This window comes from Cupressus sempervirens, chromosome 4 (genome assembly GCF_028749045.1).
Source record: "Cupressus sempervirens isolate cs-2001-9-10 chromosome 4, ASM2874904v1, whole genome shotgun sequence".
NCBI lineage: Eukaryota > Viridiplantae > Streptophyta > Pinopsida > Cupressales > Cupressaceae > Cupressus > Cupressus sempervirens.
Genome location: NC_143121.1, coordinates 810,519,985 through 810,540,170, shown reverse-complemented (window position 1 = coordinate 810,540,170; position 20,186 = coordinate 810,519,985). Strand labels below are relative to the sequence as shown.

The following is a 20,186-nucleotide window of genomic DNA, read 5'->3' as shown; positions in this document are numbered from 1 at the left end:
TTGTTATCTTGAATTTATTTCTTTCATAGAATATCCTTAAAACCCTAGAATATAAATCAAGTAAAGATAAAGAACCACAGTTTATTAATGTTATTGAAAATTGAAAACAATAGGTAAAGTGTTCCAGCTTAATTTACAAATTATCTTTGGCAATTTAATGATTGATGTATTAAACATATATACATACACATGCATATAGACATAAGCATGAATGAATGAATGAAAGATTTTAATGATGTTCAGGAGACCAACAGCCTGTGGGACCACATGTCAAAAGCCTTTAAACTATCTCCATAGTCCTTTCCAAATCCGATCTCCTGCTATGACTTTTGATGATCAAACTGGCAATCTGCTTCTATGTATGTATTAATGTATACATACATACATATATACAAATATGTGTGTACAATTAATTGGTTGATATATTAAAGATAAATACATACACATGCGTATAGATATGAGCATGTATGCATGTATTAATGTATATTTCCATACATCTATACAGATATGTGTGTATGCACGTATAATGAAAATGTTAAATGAAAATGTTAAACTCTACTTTGCAACAAGGGATTTTGATAAAAACCAAATGGCCCATCTAAATTACATACAAAAATATGTTGCCTTCACAAGAACAATACCAAACAACCAATAGACCCCATTTTGGTATTTTCCAATCAATGCAATCAACTAAGACTCGAGCGCTGCCAGATATTTGTAATAATGGAAAGTAAATTGTTTCATCTTCCCGACATTTTTTCAGATTCTTCCACACTTGTCATTGCATCAATATGCAAAATATGACCTGAGAGGGGTTTGGTTTTTAAGGTCGTGTCATACATTCACTCCAAGTTTTGCATCTATACTCATAGAATCCTAATTGGAACTTAAAATAATATGCAACCTGAAGTTACAGGTCATATTCTTTATGTTACCAAGGATCAGTAATATATATGCAATATGAATAAGAATTGCCATTCTATTCTGTTTGTATTGCGCTCTAATTGCTTTTCATAAGTGCTATTACAAACCACATCCATTCTTTAACTCTTGCAGATTAATGTGTTTCCCCAGAATATGTCCTCAAAAATAGCCTACAGGTCAACTAAACCCCAAGAAAACTCCATACAATATCAGTAACTTAATAAATTATAAAAATTGTACAAGAAGCACTCTAGCCTTGTGAAAGATTTTATAGACAAATGCTCAAAAGCCTCCCCACCCAAAAAAAAAGGAATTACATTTGTGTTCTCTTGACTTTGCCCGCATTAGATCCTAACAAAACAAAGAATGGATAATTTTCTGCAATAGAAGGCTGTGAATAGCTATCGTAAGATCTTGCAGAAAAAACATAAGCTTTAGAAACAGTAATGTGCATATACATGCGTTCTATATGACCTAGTGTAGTTTGTTCAGATTTACTTTTTGAGGCTAACAGGCTAGAGAAAAGCTTTAGTTATATGGTTATTTGGCCGAGAACACGTGAATGTAAAAACTTATCCCTTCACAAGAGTTAAAAGGATCCTGCAAAGATGTCACCTTCCTACATCTGTACACCTCAATTTATTCCTCTCTCAATTATCTCAACTTTCAGTGAATATTAAAAGATGACACAAATGAAGAAAATTGCAAGAGAGAGAAACTTACTCGCTAGAATATTTCTTCTTGGAAGAAAATGGCAGTGTTTTTTTTGGATCAACAACAAATGTAAGCACAAGCAATCCAATTAGGGAGCTCAATAGTGCCATTAAAATGAATGCGCAACGCCAACCCGGTATTCCCAAAATAGTATATCCAGCTAGTATTGTTGCTAGAATGCTGCCTCCTATGCCACCTGCGGACCCTATAAGACTGAGACACCCAAAGCCAATTCCTCGGACACCTTCCATATACGAATCAGCAATAAATGACTGCAATGCTGGTATGACAATTGCCAGCCCTACTCCATTAATTGCTCTCCAAAATGCAATTTGTTCAAAATATTGGCACATGCCCACTGCTGCTGTTGACAATGCCCAGCACATTGTACCTATACCTAGAACTGTGGGTCGATTATAATGAAGAACCAAGATGCCAGCTAATGGAGATGAGACAGCTTGCACAAAGTTCCGGATAAATGTAAGGTATCCAAGCTGAGTAGGGCTAGCACTGAAAGTTTGGCTAACTTCTTTATACACAGATGGTAGAAGATTCTCATCAGCTTTTTCCATAATAGCAGTCAAATTTATAAGAATAAGGGATATAGAAACTCCCCAAATCATTCTCATTCTGTAGACATGGAAATAAAACAGTAGCTCAAACAATGGAGATCATATTCGATTCATATATAAATAGTTGCTAGAAAATAAGATAGTTTATCCTTAAACAACCAAATGAGTTCCTTTCTCCAATTCAAAATTAGGAAATGGAATATTAGAAACAATACAAGCTTCACTAAAATGTTATGTAAATTATTAGCGATGAAGAAGAATAAGCAGAAATCACATAAGACAATTACTTGATTGCAGTTTTCTTAAACAAAAGCAAGTGATTGCATTATTAACCAAACAACAAAATTAAAGAATACTGAATGAATATAAAGATTATTCTTTTTCCATCAAGTTTCCAATCTATAGAGACAGCTCCAGAATCATGTAACTTACACTATCTCCATTGAGTTGACCACTGATAATTGAAAGTTTTCAATCATGAACCGTCAACAATCAACACTCTATTTGTTACAATCGCAATTTTCCAAGGCCAGAAGAAATCATCTGAAGCTAAAGCATATTCACTTTCTGATGTTATAAATAAGAGGCACCTTTAGTTCTCTGGAAGGCTAACCTTGGAAACAATCTAGTAATAGAAAGAAAAACAGCCATGACTGTTTTTATGGGTTGTACAGAGAATTTGATCATGCATTTCGCAAGTCATTTCTGCAGCCATGGTATACACAATGAATAGATTATAGAATCCATATATTAGAATTTTGAGCAATTCTAAGGAATTGTGAAAGACAATTGGGATAAGAGAAGGAAATACAAGCAGCATGCTTTCTTTTCATAATGTCCTAAGTATAGAATTTATATAATGTCCCCTCTTGAAATTTAAACTATATCAACAACCTGTGAACATGACCAGACGTATGAAATTCACACAGCAGATGAATTCTTAAGGGCAATGCAACTTCCAGCACTAAGAAAAAACACAAAATTAAGAATTGAGATTAAGCAAAGGAGTACCCAGACTTTGAAGAAAATGATTTGAAGTAAAAATTACTTGAAGAGCTTGGCAATCTTGGTGGATCCTCCATACAAAAAGAGGATACAATTTCAGGAAGGATTACTGATATTACTAGATATAATTAAAGATTACTTTTAGTTATTCCAAGGGACAAAAAGAGTTGTGACCATTGGAAGGTAAATGGTATTTAAAAGAGACTGAGCAAGGAAGGAGAAGATTGAGAAGACTTTTATAATTTGATTCTACTCCTTGTGAAGCATGACGGTTCAATCAACCCATGGATGAAACCCCTCTAGATCTGGAGTTGGAGGACAAAACCCACAATTTTTTCGAGTAATGTCACATGGAAATCATCATTGTGTGAATTTGGTAAACTTCAATTTGGACTAAATATCCAACTACCAACTGGCAATAGCATTACAAGAGCAACTTTCAGAAATATTTAAGGCAGTCCAAGGACAGAAAAATGTATTTCGAAACGATTAATAGATTACTGCAAAATAGCAACCAAAAGGGACTAATTTGGCCTTTCTAGGCTATATTCTAAACATCATATCTGAGTGGAGAATAAACTATTAGACTATAATTTATGGGATGATTTCATATTTATATCATTTGTTGAAACCTGCAAACAATTATAATTGTGAGCTGTAGTTTTATACTTTAAAAAAAAAATCAAGATATCGCAATGATATTTGAGCTGGATCCTGCCAGCCTGTGAGATTGTTTTTGCTATGCAATCAAATGACAGAATCAGTAGGTGTCATCTAAGGGAATTTAGAAAAAAAAAAATATCAAACTACTGAAGCAGTTTCAGGGTATGTTCCGAGACAACTTCAGCCCACATTTATTCATACAGAGGAGTTATAGGTTGTTCATGAAGTTCACATACTTTTAGCAGATGTGATGAGAACAGCTTATATAAAGTATGTTTCATTACTAGCTTAGATTCAGGATCTTTTGATTTTAGATCAGTATCTAAGTCCGGGAAAGAAGAGGGACAATAGAGTGGCGTACAAAGGTCCAACAATGCAGAGAGACTTCCAGCATGCTCTAGTAAGGTGGCATGGGCACACTTCGACCAGAATGACAATTGCATTGCTATAGCTTGGATGCAGAAATTGGACAATTGTTTGACTCTATGTTTGAGGATAAGGCAATCAAATTCACTACATTGCAGCTTAGTGGAGCAGCCCATAAGTGGTGGTACCATGGCTTGGTCACAGAAGACCACAATTTGACCACCATTTACTATGAGCTCATGATCAAGCTCATCAAGAGATTTGATAAAAAGGATCTCGAGTTGCATTTCAAAAAGCTAGCAACAATTTAAAACAATATGGTTCCCTGTATACATATCAATTCGCAGGTCAACTCTAAAAGATATTATCAATTTGCACATCTACTCTCCTACATTCACACACTAACTTCACATTCAATCCACACTCAATCCATACTCAACTCAAACATCCGCTTGCCTTTATATATCAACTTGATCATCAAAAACCTCAACTAGGTCAGCCACAATAAGGATAAGTAACATTTACAGAAAGTCAGCCACCATGAATACTTTCATTCAATGTGGTCCACCCCAAGAGATAAAGGGGCCCCAAAAACATCATAACATGCCTCCCATTATTGAATTAACCAAAGTGTATGCAACACAACATCGTCCAAAAGCGGCATAAAACGTAACATGTAGCAAACCATTAAAACACGTTATCTAGACAGCCCAAAATCATTCCCCAATGCACATATCAAAATAACCACAGCATAATAGGATCCATGTCAACCTATTAACTCTTGCTCCAAAGCATATCCAAGCCAAAAATCCATTAATCAAATCAAAATAATCCACCCAGTTGGTCAAAGACCAACAGAAACAATGATGTTAAATGGAAAACGACATATCTCCACTTGCTAAACAAGCAAACAAAAAATATATGAACAATAATATTGCATAGACATTAGGAAACTTCATTGTGAAGCATTCTCCGAACTAGTCCTAGCCAATCTTGATAGTTAGCACCATTGTCACCAAACAGCCAAAAACAACTTCACCCTCTAAACTTTTGTAACCTTGGAAACATGATCGTACAACATTCACAGACTTCTGATCAGAGTTGTTCCATTTTGAAAGCTATTGCTGAAAATACCAAGGTTCTGCTGGATAAGCTGGAGTAGAGGAGAAAGAACCAGGGTACAAAGGAGATGAAGGATGATCATGGCCCCAGCAAATGCACAAGGAAAAACCCGAAGAAGACAGAGGTCATGGATGATAAAGAGATCAATGAGCTGAGGGCTTTTTCTGTGAACATGAACATTTTGGCTGATCAGGCTGTTGACCTCCTAAAGACTTTATAGCTGTCTTCTTGTTGTCTTTCTACTGTTTTTTTGCTGTCTTTATCATCTGCCTGTCGTTGTAGGGCATTTTGTTCTGGCTTGTTTATCTTTTTGGTGTTGACACACAATTTCTCTTGGACTTTTATCAATACTTTGCTTCGCTCTTTGTAAAAGTTTTCAAGTCCTTTCAAAACCTGTTTTTACTTAATCAAAACATTCGCAGACCATACTCATTAACTCTACAACCACGTGCCTCCTACTTCTTATGTGGAGCAATGCAGAGCAGTCTCCCATAAGGACTTCAAATACTCTTTCCTGCATATTTAAGCTTCCCATACTATCTATCACCTTCCAGGTACACTATTATACAAAATCTGAACACTCAATACCAAATCTCTATTAGTTTCCACACATCAAACAACACATCTCTTCATCAGGTTGACATCAATGCAAACAACTAGTTGACATCAATAAAAACACTAAACACGTATTGCTAGCAATCTCCCTCTTTGGCAATGATGGAAACACTAGCAAAACAGTAATGATATCTTTCTCATAGTCATCAACATCAACGAGTTTGACATGTGTTAAAGATCCCAATGTACGTATCTGCTGTAATGGTGTAACTTGTAATAGCGTTTGTTTTTAATTTATGTGTGTTTCAAGTTACTTATAAAATGAATATGCATATAATATGAAGAGGCATGTCTCCCAAAGAGACATGTCTCTTCTTAACTTACATTAGTTATGACAAATAATACATTTGCTCAATGTATTATCATGATGATAATAATTTATATATAGAATATGTATATGTATAATATATGATACATACATACATATATATACACTTAATAATTTATTATCAATAATAATGCTCCATGGTAATAATAGAGAAAGATAGATATCAAATGTGATTGATTAGAATGATTCAACTGAAGCTACACTCATTAACACTCCCTTTTAAATAAGGAGGATGATATTCTTGGGCATACCATACTCCTGATATTTCATAATCCCAGATGTTATCAAGGCAAATGGCTCTTATTGTTCATACATATAAGCAAGAGACTACAATAAAAAATAAATGTAATACTCAAAGATAATGAATACTTTTATAGGGAATGGAACATTAGTTATTATTCCCCCTACCCCCACAATGTAAATTCCCACTTTTATATCATTGAACAATTCTGCATTACATCAAACATGACAAACTTCTTTCTATTCTTCTTTTTCTTACTCTTACCAAATATTTAATGGTTCTTCCAAATTAATTAACCTCTGAATTCCCTGAATTGAAAATTCAATTTTAGAACTTCTACAGAAATGATAAAGCTCCAAATATATATGTGGAGGATTAAGCAAAGATGAACAAGATTTTAAAATATTTAGATTTTGTTAGATTTTAAAATATTTAAAGAAATTAGTAATTTAAAATTGAAAAAATTGCTTTTGGCTTGCCAAATCCGATTTTTAATGATATATTAATTACTAAATCATCATTAAATGAAAACATTTAGCATCTCCAAGGCTTTATTAATTTTATTTTTGCAATTTTGGTCTAACCGGCAATTAATGCAAATCTCATTGGGGTAAAATTAATTTTTGGCTCATCATTTAATTGGGACCAGATTGTGCACTAATTAATGTTTTTGTTTTTTTCCTCTCCTGGGTGCAAATCGGCCAGCTAGGGAAGGCAAGTGAATTGGGTATAAGAAGGCTCTCCTTCCCCATGTCTCCTCATTCTTCCATCTTCCTCTTCCATGCTTGGAGTAGCTCTTCCTCCTTGGACGATTTTTGGCAAAGGGCAGTTTTGCATATGGGAGCAACTCTTCTTCCTTGGCATTTTTTTTATAGGGCAATTTTTGGCGATTTTTATAACACAGACCTGATTTTCCTTGCCCCAAATGATTCTTGATTGATGTCTGACTTCCATAGAGAGCTGCGAATTTTGTGGAGCCAAATTTTGTGGAGTTGCAATTTTTGTAGAGTTGCGATTTTTGTGGAGCCAAAATTTGTGGAAGTCTGATTTTCTTGAGGAGCTGCGATTTTGCATCAGATTTGGATAGTATTATTTGGAAAAGGAAATAGGTGATTAAAGGCTGATTTTTTTGCACATACATGGGCAATTTCAAGTGGGCAGAATTTTGATTTCTTCAGCTAAGGCATCAATATCTGCAAGGAGCTTGAAATTCTTAGATCTGATCCAAAATTCAAAAGAATACTCAATCATTGGTAAAGGTAAGTTCAATTCATTTAGAGTTGAAAGTGGTCTTTAAGCGGATTTCGCTCTTTTGTTCTTGTCTAGTTTTGCTTCTCTTTGTTTTTGCATTCATCATCCACCACTTCATCATCCCATCTTAGGTTGAAGATTGGAGATTGATAAGTGTAGAATTCATGATAGAGCATTTGGCGAGGCAGAAATAAATAAGCTAGACCACCCTAGATTGAAGTTGGGAGATATAAGTGTAATCCATCCTAAGGTAATGAAAGGGCAGAAATAAATGGTAGTCTCACCCCTAGGTTGAAGATTGGAGATTGATAAGTGTCATGATAGGACTTGGTGAGGCAGAAATAAGTGTAGAATCCATCGATAGAAAGAAGGTTGGAGATCGATAATGGTAGTCCATATCACTTAGAACGAAGGGGCAAAAATAAGTGTTTAGGATGGTAAATGTTAGTGCAAGCAAGAACCCTAAGGGAAAAAATACTAAGAAAGACAAAGAGGATATGATGCCCAAAACAACTTTCTTCTCAAAAATGATGCGAATAACCGATACCAATGTCAGTACAGTAAATATGATACAGGTAAAGGATAGACTAGAGGAAGGACAATTCCCCATGGCAAAGATCTACAAAAGCAGAATTGGTTGCACGAAGGAAAGAAAGGAGTCACCAAAACATCGAGGCTCACAATGGCAGACTTCAAATCAGAATATGGCAATCTCATGGTGCTTCTCAACTGGATCATGGGCCTAGCTCAAGGTATGCAATCCGAAAACTAGATGTACTTCTTTATTGATGAAATTGCAAATGGAAGGGGCAAATTTGATTAGGCTAGAATTATAAGTGAAAATCTAGAATTACAACTTAGGGCAGTGCAAAACTAGAAGCAATTCCACATGGGGTCCTAGCCCTTCTAGTTGATTGCAAGTTGGCAAAGGTTGAAGTGCGAGCTTTGGTGAAGAATGAAATCGGGTGATGGACGAATTTGATTGAAGATTAAGATTCAAGAAGCCCCGCAATTTCAAGAAAGAGCGGATAAGTAGAAGAGATTTGAAAATATCTAAGGCTAGGCAAGGCTTGGCTATTCGTGCAAGCTAGCTTGGTTGAATTCGAATGGGAAGGTTGGAAGACCAGGAAGGCAAGGATAATGGGGGAGATTAAGTTCGATTTCAAGGTAGTGACCAAGAGCAAGGCTCTCAAGTTGCAAAGAAGTTCGCATCCAAGGAAGCCATCGAGGCCAAGACAAGATTACCCCAAGTGCATGAAGACCTCATCCTTTCAAGGTCAGGACATCAAGTACAAGCAAGTTCAAGTGGTGATGAGAAAGTTTCTAAGGACAAGCTCAAGCATCCAAGGCTTCACCTTATCTCAAGGATTGAATAGATTTATAAGATAAGGTTGATGAGGTGGCACTTTCATGTGCATGCAATCAAGTCATGCCAAGTGTTCTATGTTCTCCTTGGTTGACAAATTATTGTAATTTTCTCATTGGCCCACAAAGTTGGTGCCCTCATGTAATTGATTGAATAATGGTAACCCTAATTAAGGTTTGTAAGATATAATCTTGGCCCTTGATTTTGCCTCTTAATCTCGGCCATTCATTGTAATTTGGAGCCTCTATATAAGGCCATTTTGCTCTCATTTGTGGGGGAGTTATGTTGGAGAATTGTTGCCAAAATACTATCAAAATTGTTCTCTATTCATTGTTGTGGCTTGCATGGTGGATATACATGATCATTTTGGTGTATTGCATGGTTCTTCTCATCTCTCAAATTAAAAGTAGGATTTCATTTCATGCTGCCAGAGTAGAAGTAGATGGCTAATTGTATGGTGATATTAGTAGATGTTTGATACGGATCTATAACTAGGCTACTAGCATCCTAGTGGCTTGTTGGGGAAGCCTTGTGTGGTAAACTAGTTCTTTTTCCTTTGAATCATTGCATCTATGAGGGTAGAGCCGCTGGTAAACTTTCATTAGATTCGATCCCCATCCATTTTCTAATCTTTCCATTCATAGGATTAGGAGTAGAATAGCGAGTAGTTGATTAGTCAAGGTTTTGAAGAAGGTTAAGAAAGCATAAGCCATTCAAACACTACCCTTCATCACCATCAACATCATCTGGCACTTGTACCAAATCACCATTACCATCATCCTAAAATCCAAGTTGGCCATGAAGGAATAACGTAAGCCCACCTACATGATTACCGGCAAATTACATCGACATACCGAGTTAGTATCCACAAGTGTAAGGAACATTGGAGTTATTCTCATGTCCCATGAGTATTAACTTTTCAAGAGAGGAATTGTGTGTTTGACACTTCGTATCAGATATTTAATTGCTAATATGTTATGTGGTATAAAAACTGACATCAACAAGGTTTAACCGCTTGAGTATGGATTCAACTTTTCTTTCTTGGGAGACTGGTTTTGATAATCTACCACATGAAGACATAAGTGGAGAGATTACATCCAATCTAATTAAAGATTTAAGATATGTTGATTACCAAGTTCATCCAGAATTGATAAATTCGATAAACAGAACTTTTGAAGCAACAAACAAACATATCCAGCCTGATGTAACTGTAGAATTATTCGAGGCATTGAAAGCCAGTTAGTTTAATTCAAACAAGAATTTGGTGATGAAAGCCAATTGGTTTAATTCAAACAAGAATTTGGTGATGAAAGCTAGTTGGGTTAATTCAAACAATAATTTGGTGATGAAAGCCAGTTGGTTTAAGTCAAACAAGAATTTGGTGATGATCGCTCTAGCTACCATAGAGAATGTTACATCCACAATGGGTCCTCCAATTTCAGAAAAGTAACAAGGATATCTTTCATTTCAGCATTTGAAATACTGTCACAAATAACCAAGATACTCTTGTGCAGATCATATACCATCAAGGGTGTTGATGAGATTATTGTTTAAGACTCATGGATATGATAATTGTATACTACAGCCCAGAAATTACTAGGAGAACATTCAACTCCAATATCGTCAAAGCTAGAAGTCAATGGAATAAGATTATGAAAAACATCACCGGAACTATTCAACCAATACCCGATGAAAGACACGACTCACACAAAATGGATAATTGGAGAAGAAATGGTGTCGTGAGAAGCTTTGTTATGCATAATGCCCAACGATATTCAACCTTGGAACGAAGCACAGATGAGCAGAGCCAACAAAGCTGGAATGGAATATGGAAGCCACACTTGACAATTATCATGCCAATGAAGAATGAACGCAAGGAAGAAAAATTGCAAATAAAAGACCTTGTTGCCAAGGTTCAATGCACAATTTCTAGATACATAGATTAACAACAGCCATTCTTGTATGATGCCGCCAGAGTTGGATATGATGTTGATAAATCCTTTCTCATTGCACAAAGAAATTAATTGGGAAGTCGTTTGCTGCCAAAGAAAAATATTTTCTTCAAAGAAGAGTCTATCTGAAGCAGAACCTATGATAGCAAATGGATGCTCTAAAACAAGTGAAATGAGTATGTCGTTGATGTCCATCAAATTTCAATCAACTCTAGAAAATCTACTAAGTATATGGAACAATAGTATTAGAGAGTGCAAATAATACAAGTCCTCCCAATAGTTAAGAAGGTTTTAAAAAAATATTAAATTAATATGTATTTAATGTTGAAGGAGTGTGGTTCAAATTAAAAGAGATGACTTTTCTCTTTGAATAGTCACATCTTCAAAGTAGAAAGATATAAATAATGATAAAAGACACATTCCAAAAAAAAAATTCGAACAATCACTTTCAGCCAAAAGCATTTTATATCTACTTGTATGGAGGAATAAGGGCTCAATATGGCTTTGTAATATGAATTCTATTATTTTAATTTTATAATAAAATAAAATGTCTTTTGTTTATTTTTAAATGGCATGGAGATTTAAATTGCAGATGAATCGTCCTTTGTAATTATTTTTTGGAATTTTGTATACAGTTGAAATGTCGGATAAGTGGACACGGTCATTTAGCATTTTGAATAGGATCATCATAGATATTGTGAAATATCAAATTGTTTCCGTATCTATATCCAGTTTGTCTCTTAGAGGAGTTAAAGTTCAATCTGGAATAATTTAAGATTGCATAAATATTTGATCTGTCGCATCTTGATTATTTAATTGTTGGCAGTATAAGTGCGTAGAACATTATAAAGTTTTATGCGAAAATCTTCATTGAAGTTGACTCCATTGCCCAAATGAGCAAAGGCACTGGTCTTTCTATTATTGAAGTCAGAAAATCTATAACTTCCTTCCTACAAGCATCAAATCCATTATTTACAAATATTTACAATTCATTCAATTCAAACACTCAGCATCCAGTTTCATTTTGATCGAGATCAAGGACTTTGCCAACCGGAGAACTCCCAAAACTTAAATTCACTTTAGAAAAGCTCTAAACCAAGTAAACAGGTTTGAGGAGAAGGTCTACCCGCCTAGGTGTAGCGAAGCCTTAAGTGCAAGGGAATCGAGAAGTATTCCCAATCATTGGCCAGAACTGATTGAGAAGTCCTATCGGAGAAGTGACAGGCTCTTGGATTTCCAATCTGCAGTTTTGGGAACCAACATGACATTCACTTGATTTGGCATCCATAGATTAGTTATCAAGCACATAGAAGTGACTTCCGAACTGAGGGTTCAGATACTCCTTGGCCACGTCTGCATGTCAAGATCCCACTTGGCAAATTGGACAAACCACTTGGGGACCGTGCAAATCTAACATCTTAACCTTGCCTGCGGGCTAATTCAATTGAGCAAGAAAACCCCAATCCATCTTTGCATATCCAAATCACATAGAGGCCATGCAGCCTCACCCAACACTTCAATCACAACATGCCATGTTGGCATATTTCATAGCTAGCCACAAGATCCAAAGATCTTAAACCTTGCACTTCAATCATATTCAATCAACGTGGCTCTAATACCATGTTAAAATTTAGGAGTGTTAAAGATCTCAATGTATGTATCTTTTGTAATGCTATAACTTGTAATAGCACTTGTTTTTTATTTTTGTGCGTTTCAAGTTACTCATACAATGAATATGTATATGATATGAAGAGGCATGTCTCCCATAGAGATGTATCTCAACTCATATTAGTTATCACAAATAATATATTTGCTCAATGTATTATCATGATAATAGTTTATATATAGAATATGTATATGTATAATATATCTCATATATATAATACACACACACACAAACACACATACATACATACATACATACATACATACATACATACATACATACATACATACATATATATATATATATATATATATATATATATATATATATATATATATATATATATATATATATATATATATATATATATATATATATATATATATACAATAATTTATTATCAATAATATATATATATATATACACACTTGATAATTTATTATCAATAATAATAATGCTCCGTGATAATAATAGAGAAAGCTAGATATCAAATGTTTAAGGCCAATAGGCCATTCAAACATTTGATTTCATCGATTGGAATCATCTGAGTGAAGCCACACTCATTAACAACAACAATGACAACACAAAGCCAACAGCCAACAATTAGCATTGAAGATATAGATGCAGTTTTGGGCATTCAATGGCTACAAACTTTGGGGGAAGCACTTTAAATTTTCAGACCATAGAACTGAAATTCAATTAGTGGAAAAGAAAATGGTCTTAAGAGGGATGCTTAATGGAGGGCCTCAAGTTGTCACTTTCAAACTAATGGAGAGGTTGATTGGACAAGATCAAATTTAGTGGACAATAAAGTGTGTATCATGCCTATGATCACAAATATGGAAAAAACAACTATCATCTAGATATGCGATCTTTGTTATCCAAGAAAAATGAGGTTTTTCAAGAAAAAACCTCCAAGTAGACCTCCTTAGAAGGACATTGAGCATGTGATAGAGTTGGAGAGTGATATAATTGAAGAGACATGAGGATGAGATAGAGAATGAAATAAAAGAGCTCTTGGAGATGGTTCATATCTACCAAAATAAGAGTCTTTTTTCTTTAACAGTTATGTTGATTCAAGAAAGATGGAACTATGCATATGTGCATTGACTGCAAGGCTCTAAATAAAAAGAGCATCAAAAAAAGGTAACCCATTCCAAGGATTGATGAGCTCATCGATGAGCTACATGGACCTGTTTACTTCTCAAAGATAGATTTGAGATTGCATTAACATCAAATAAAGATTCACGAGGAAGGCATAAAATAAACAGCCATCGAATGCCTTTAAATGCCACTTTGGTCATTTTGAGCTTTTCGTTATGCCTTTTGGCTTGACCAACGCACTTGACATACTTCAGTCTTGCATGAATCAAGTCTTCAGCAAGTAGATCGAAAAAATTGTTTTGATTATTTTTGACATCTTGATTTCCAATAGAAATGAGAGGAGCACATGAGGCATTTAGATGAGGTTTTGAGCATTCTTGAGGCAAAGTCTTTATATGCTAAGAAATCCAAATGTAAATTTGGAATGACATAACTTCTATACCTTAGCCACATAATCAGCTCTAAGGGTGTTAGTGTTGATTAAGAAAAAACCAAAGCAATTTTAGACCACCCTCCACCTACAAATACTCTTTGGACTTTGAAGCTTCTAGAGGAGGTTTGTTAAAGGTTTTCCATAGTTGACTGTCCCACTTAAAAATCTCACCAAAAAGAGAGCCCTTGTCTAATCTGATTCAGTGATTAAATAATTTGTTCGTTTTAAGGCAAATCATGAGCACATACTGTGTCTTAGCTATCCCTGATTTTTCCAAACCATTTGAGCTTGGATGTGATGGATCATGTGATGGTACAAGCATTGTCATAGTGCAAAATAAGCACCTAATCACTTGAGAGTAGAAAGTTAAAGGTGGAGCATAGAGCTACTCAATCTATGAGATGCTTGCAATAATGCATGCTTTGCCAAGTTCAAACAATACCTTGTTGAAGTAAGTTTATTCTCAAAACAGATCACAATAGCCTCAAGTATTTATTTAATCAAAAGGATCTTAGGCTGTTGAAATGAGTTAGCTACAAGATTGCAATTCTGGGTACAACATCCCAGACATCATTCTTGAGGATGGATTGGTATTCCTCAATCATAGCATCTTTCCAGGCTTGACATGTCAAAGCATCTTCAACATTTGACAGTTCAATTTTAGTAAGCTCGGTCATAAGTGCAACATAGCATGTTTGATTTCTTGTTCTCTTACTTTCTCTAAATACTTCATCAAGTTCTACATTATTTTCTTCAATCATCTTTCTTGCCCATAATGGTCTTTTCTTGTTGGAAATTTCAGCATTTTCAAGATTAGATGATGGAGGTTCATAATATTCTACAATATTCTCAATTGTATCTAATTCTGTGATTGAATCATCTTCGGTGTTTAGAGAGAGTTTATAGGCTACATCTTCAAATTTAACATCTCTACTGATCTCAATTGATCTTTGTCCTAGAACATAGACTTTGTATCCTTTGGTGGTTTCACTATAACCAACAAATATTCCTTTCTTCCCAGAGGGTTCTAGTTTAGTCCTCTTTTCTTTGGGAACAAGAATGTATACATGGCAACCCAATATTCTTAGATGGCTTAAGTCTGGCTTAATCCCTGTAAAGACTTCTTCAAGTGTTATATTCTCTAAGATTGAGTGGAGGCATCTGTTCTGGATGTACACAATTGTATTTGAGGCTTCAGCCCAAAATAAAAAATGTATGTTTTGATCATGCATCATGGCTTTTGCTGCTTCTATGATGGTTTTGTTTATCCTTTTCTGCAACTCCATTTTGTCGAGGATTATAAGGTATTGTACTCTCCCTCTTAATCCCAACATAAATGTAGAATTCTTTAAAGTTTTCAAATATATATTCACCCCCATTATCTGATCTTGGAGATTTTATTTTCTTCCCTAATTGATTTTCCACTAAGGCTTTATATTCTTTGAATTTCAACAATACTTCATTTGACTCCTTAAGTTTTAGAAAATATACACAAGTTTTCCTAGAATAATCATCGACAAATATTACGTAATACAAAAATCCCCCTAATGATGGTGTTGATTTGGACCACATAAATCCGTGTGGTCAAGTTCTAGTACATTTTTTGACTTATGTTCACTTGGAGAAAAAGACCTTTTAGTGTTCTTCCCTAGGGCACAACCTTTACAAATTCCAATATGTTCAGATTTTAAGTGATGTAATCCATTAGTAATCTTTCCTATAGTAGGTAAGGCACTGTATCGAAGATGTCCTAATCTTCTATGTCAAATCTCATTATGATCTGATATTTTATGGCTTAGCACATGTTTTTAGTATTACATAGTTTGTATAAGCTACCCTCTCTAGATCCTATAGGAATATCATTCTTAATATTAGAATTTTTAGTCCAAAATAACACCTTATCTTCATGGAAGGAGACACGATAGCCTTGATCAGCTAGACTTGAAATAGAAACCAAGTTTCTCTTTATGCCTGGTACAAAGAGAACATCTTTTAATTGTTAAGTAACTCCAAGTTCTTATTTGAATTGAACAGATCCCTATTCCCTTCACTGAATAGGTGGAATTGTCTCCAATGATGACTTATTCAGTTGAATTTCCTTCAAAATTTTCAAACTGGTCCCTAAACCCAGTTATGTGTCTTGAAGCTCTGCTATCAATTATCCAAGTGTTTCTATTTGAGTTTAATTCACTTGATAAAGCTAGGTAGAATATAGGATTTTCAATTTCTGTAACTTCATATGAAGTTTCTAACCAGATTTTAATATAAGGCTGACTGATGCACGATTTTGTTTGTAGGTTTAAACACAGATGCTAATGAATTAGATTTACTTCAAAATTTGTATATAGCACTACAAAAAAATAGAGATGTTCTTGTATATATGATGTTTATGTTCCTTTGATAGACTTGCATTAATATATTTCGTTGCCTTGCAATATCGGGCAAATCGAGTATATTTATAACAAGGAGGGGTGTGAGAGTGAATGGGTATGTCTCCAAATGGAGACATGACCATTCACTGTCACACCTATTCGACGTTTGATTATCATACCCATTCTGAGTTAGTTAGACTTAACACAAGTCTAAACATATATTATTGATCATAATGAACTCGACTCATATGCAGCCTAATAATGATATTTACACAAATCGATAATGATCTTAAATCAAAGGGATCGGAATATGTTACGATCATGACTGAGATATGATCCCAAATAAAATATATATATGTTCATCGATTTCAACTACAACAATCATTTGCAAAATGACATACAACGGGTTTATATATATATATATATATATGTATGTATGTATGTATGTATGTATGTAAATCATACTAGTATATATATACATATGTATATAGATCTTTTATCACAATCATTGTCCGACCAAAGCTACATGCTTTAACACTCCCTCGTAGCTAGGGAAGACAAAGTGCATATATATGTATGTGTGTGTGTGTGTGTGTGTGTATATATATATATATATATATAAATTCTTATTTGAAAAGCGATATCACCTAGTTAATGATATACTTAAGAAAATCAAGTCTCATGATATTCTTTCTAATTATGGTGTGTACACAAATGTCAAGTTTATGATATCTACCATAAGAGACCATGGTATATCCATAGATGTTATGTCACATAATACCCACCATGATAAAATGAACATACTGATCTTCTACAAATATCACGTCACATGTTATCTATCAATATGTCCTTTTAACTATCATGACTTGTCTATGAATATCAAGTCACATGATATTCATCATGATAGTAATCTAATCATTGTAAAGTCGTCACCTTATAACGTTAGAGTCAACATTTCATTATATAAGATTATCACCTTTTAATAATGTACATAGGGTTGTACCATAAGTCATAGAGTCACACATCTGACAAAAGAGTTTACACTTTAAACATCTTTATTAAAATTAATATAAATTGACAAAGTTGAGACTCAATCTTGTAAACTTACATTTCAACCATACCAAGTTTCTTTCTAAAATGATCAACCTTCACTTTAGGAAGAGGTTTGGTGAGAATGTCAGCTATTTGATCACCTATATTAATAAATTCCAACTCAATAGCTCTTCTTTCCACCATGTCTCTTACGTAGTGGTAAGGGATTTCTATATGCTTGTATCTATCATGAAATATCGGATTCACGGACAACTTGATACAACTTTGGTTATCACAGTAAATAGTGGTAGGTTTCAGAGGCTCACAGAATAAACTAGAAAGCAATTTTCAAAGCCACATTGCTTTTCTTGATCCCATTGCTGCTGCAATGTACTCTACCTCAATAGAACTCTAAGTGTTTGAAGCTTGCTTCCTGCAAATCCATGAGATCATAGCTGATCCTAAACTAAAACATCCTAATGTTCTTTTTCGGTCTTTTTACACTTCTGGCCCAATCAGAATCAGTACATCCATGCAACTCCAAGTTGGTATTCCCATATTTAAGTTCATACCCAATAGTGCCTTGAAGGTACCTTAATATATGCTTCAAAGCAACAAGATGTATTTCTCGAGGTTCACACATGAACTGACTTAATGCATTCACAGCATAGCAAATATCTGATCGAGTATTCACAAGATACATCAGAGACCCAATTATCTGTCTGTATAAAGTGGGATCAATAAGTCTAGATTCAGTACTTGCTTCCTTCAGTTTGTGTAAGTTGCTTTCCGTAGGTGTTGACATAAGTCGACAATTCCACATTCCAAATCTTTTCAGAATATCGACAGTATACTTCTTTTGATGTAGGAAGATGTTTCCAAACTTCTGATGAACTTCCAATCCAAGGAAGCAATGAAGAATCCCTAAGTCCTTCATGTCAAATTCAGAAGTCAATTCTTTCTTACGCTGATTAATGAGATGGTCTTCTCCTGTAATCAAAAAGTCATCAACATAAAGGATTAGAATCAACATATCACCTTTAGTTACTTTAAAGTAAAGATTTGGATCAACATCATTCTTGGTGAATCCAAGACTTAGAAGATATTATCAATCCTTTCATACCATGCTCGGGCAGCCTATTTGAGTCCATATAGAGCCTTTTTTCAATTTACATACATAAGAGGCAACATTATGAGTCACAAATCCTTTTGGTTGTTCCAAGTATGCTTCTTCCTCAATCATTCCATTTAGAAAAGCAGTTTTCATATCCATTTGATGAATTTTCCAACCTTTAACTGTTGCAATGGCTATTACCGTTCTAACTGAGGTATACTTGGCAACTGGTGCAAAAGTTTCTTCAAAGTTTATTCCTTCCATTTAAGAGAATCCTCTAGCCACATAACGAGCTTTATGTTTTTCAATTCTACCATCTGCAATATACTTAACTTTGAAGAGCCATTTGGATGAAACAACAGATTTTCCTTTAGGTCTAGGAACTATATCCCAAACATCATTTTTTAGTATAGACTAATAATATTCTACCATTGCATCTTTCCAAACTTGATGTTTAAGAGCTTCAGAAGCATTAGAACGTTCAAAGTTTGGAATCTCACACATGAATGCATTGTATGTTAATTTTCGAGGTCTTTTGCTTTCTTTGAATGTCCCTGAAAGTGCTGCAAATTCATCTCTTTCCTCTATAATTTTTCTTTCCCAAAGTGGCCTCTTAGAATTATTGTCAAGACTCTCTTCTTGAGTCTCAGTAAGTATCTCATTTTCATTTGAAGTCACTTCAGGGTACTCCCCTTAAATCTCAAAAGCAGGAGCCTCTTCTAGGGAGTAGGATAAGTCATCTGTATGTAGTTCATCTGAAATTTTGGCTCTTTTGAAAGCAATATCTTTTTCAAAAATGAAATCTCTGCTGAGTTCTATTTGTTTATGTCCAGGTATGTAGATTTTGTAACCCTTTACGGTTTCACTAAAACCAATAAGAATTCCTTTCCTTCCAATAGGTTCTAACTTTGTCCTTTTCTCCTTAAGTACATGAACATACACAAGACATCCAAATATCTTCAAATGGCTAATTTCAGGTTTCATACTTGGAAAGGCTTCTTCAGGAGTTTTGTTGTCCAAATGTGAGTGAGGACGTCTATTTTGAATATAGACTGATGTATTAGATGCTTCAGCCCAAAATGACATACTCAAGTTTTGATCATTTATCATAGCCCTAGCAGCTTCTACAATGGTTCTATTTTTCCTTTCAGCAACTCCATCCTGTTGAGGGTTGTACGGAACTGTAAACTCCCTCTTAATCCCAGCAAGTTTGCAAAATTCTTTAAATATTTCAAAGGTGTATTCTTTCCCATTATTTGTTTTTAGAATTTTAATTTTCTATTCTAAGGAGTTTTCAATGATAGTTTTGAATTCTTTAAATTTAGAAAGAATATCTTCAAATTCTT

At 34.5% G+C, this 20,186-nt stretch overlaps 1 protein-coding gene across 1 annotated transcript in view; it reads right to left on the bottom strand.

Annotated features, from left to right (window-relative positions):
• LOC149563862 (Major facilitator superfamily protein) overlaps nucleotides 1–20,186 on the bottom strand; it is a 47,380-nt gene that overhangs the window by 14,154 nt on the left and 13,040 nt on the right. Inside the window, exon 2 of the mRNA XM_089826994.1 lies at nucleotides 1,648–2,268. Within this exon, the coding sequence (XP_089683120.1) occupies nucleotides 1,648–2,267 (620 nt within the window). The 5' untranslated portion in view covers nucleotide 2,268. The remainder of the gene's footprint in view (nucleotides 1–1,647; nucleotides 2,269–20,186) is intronic.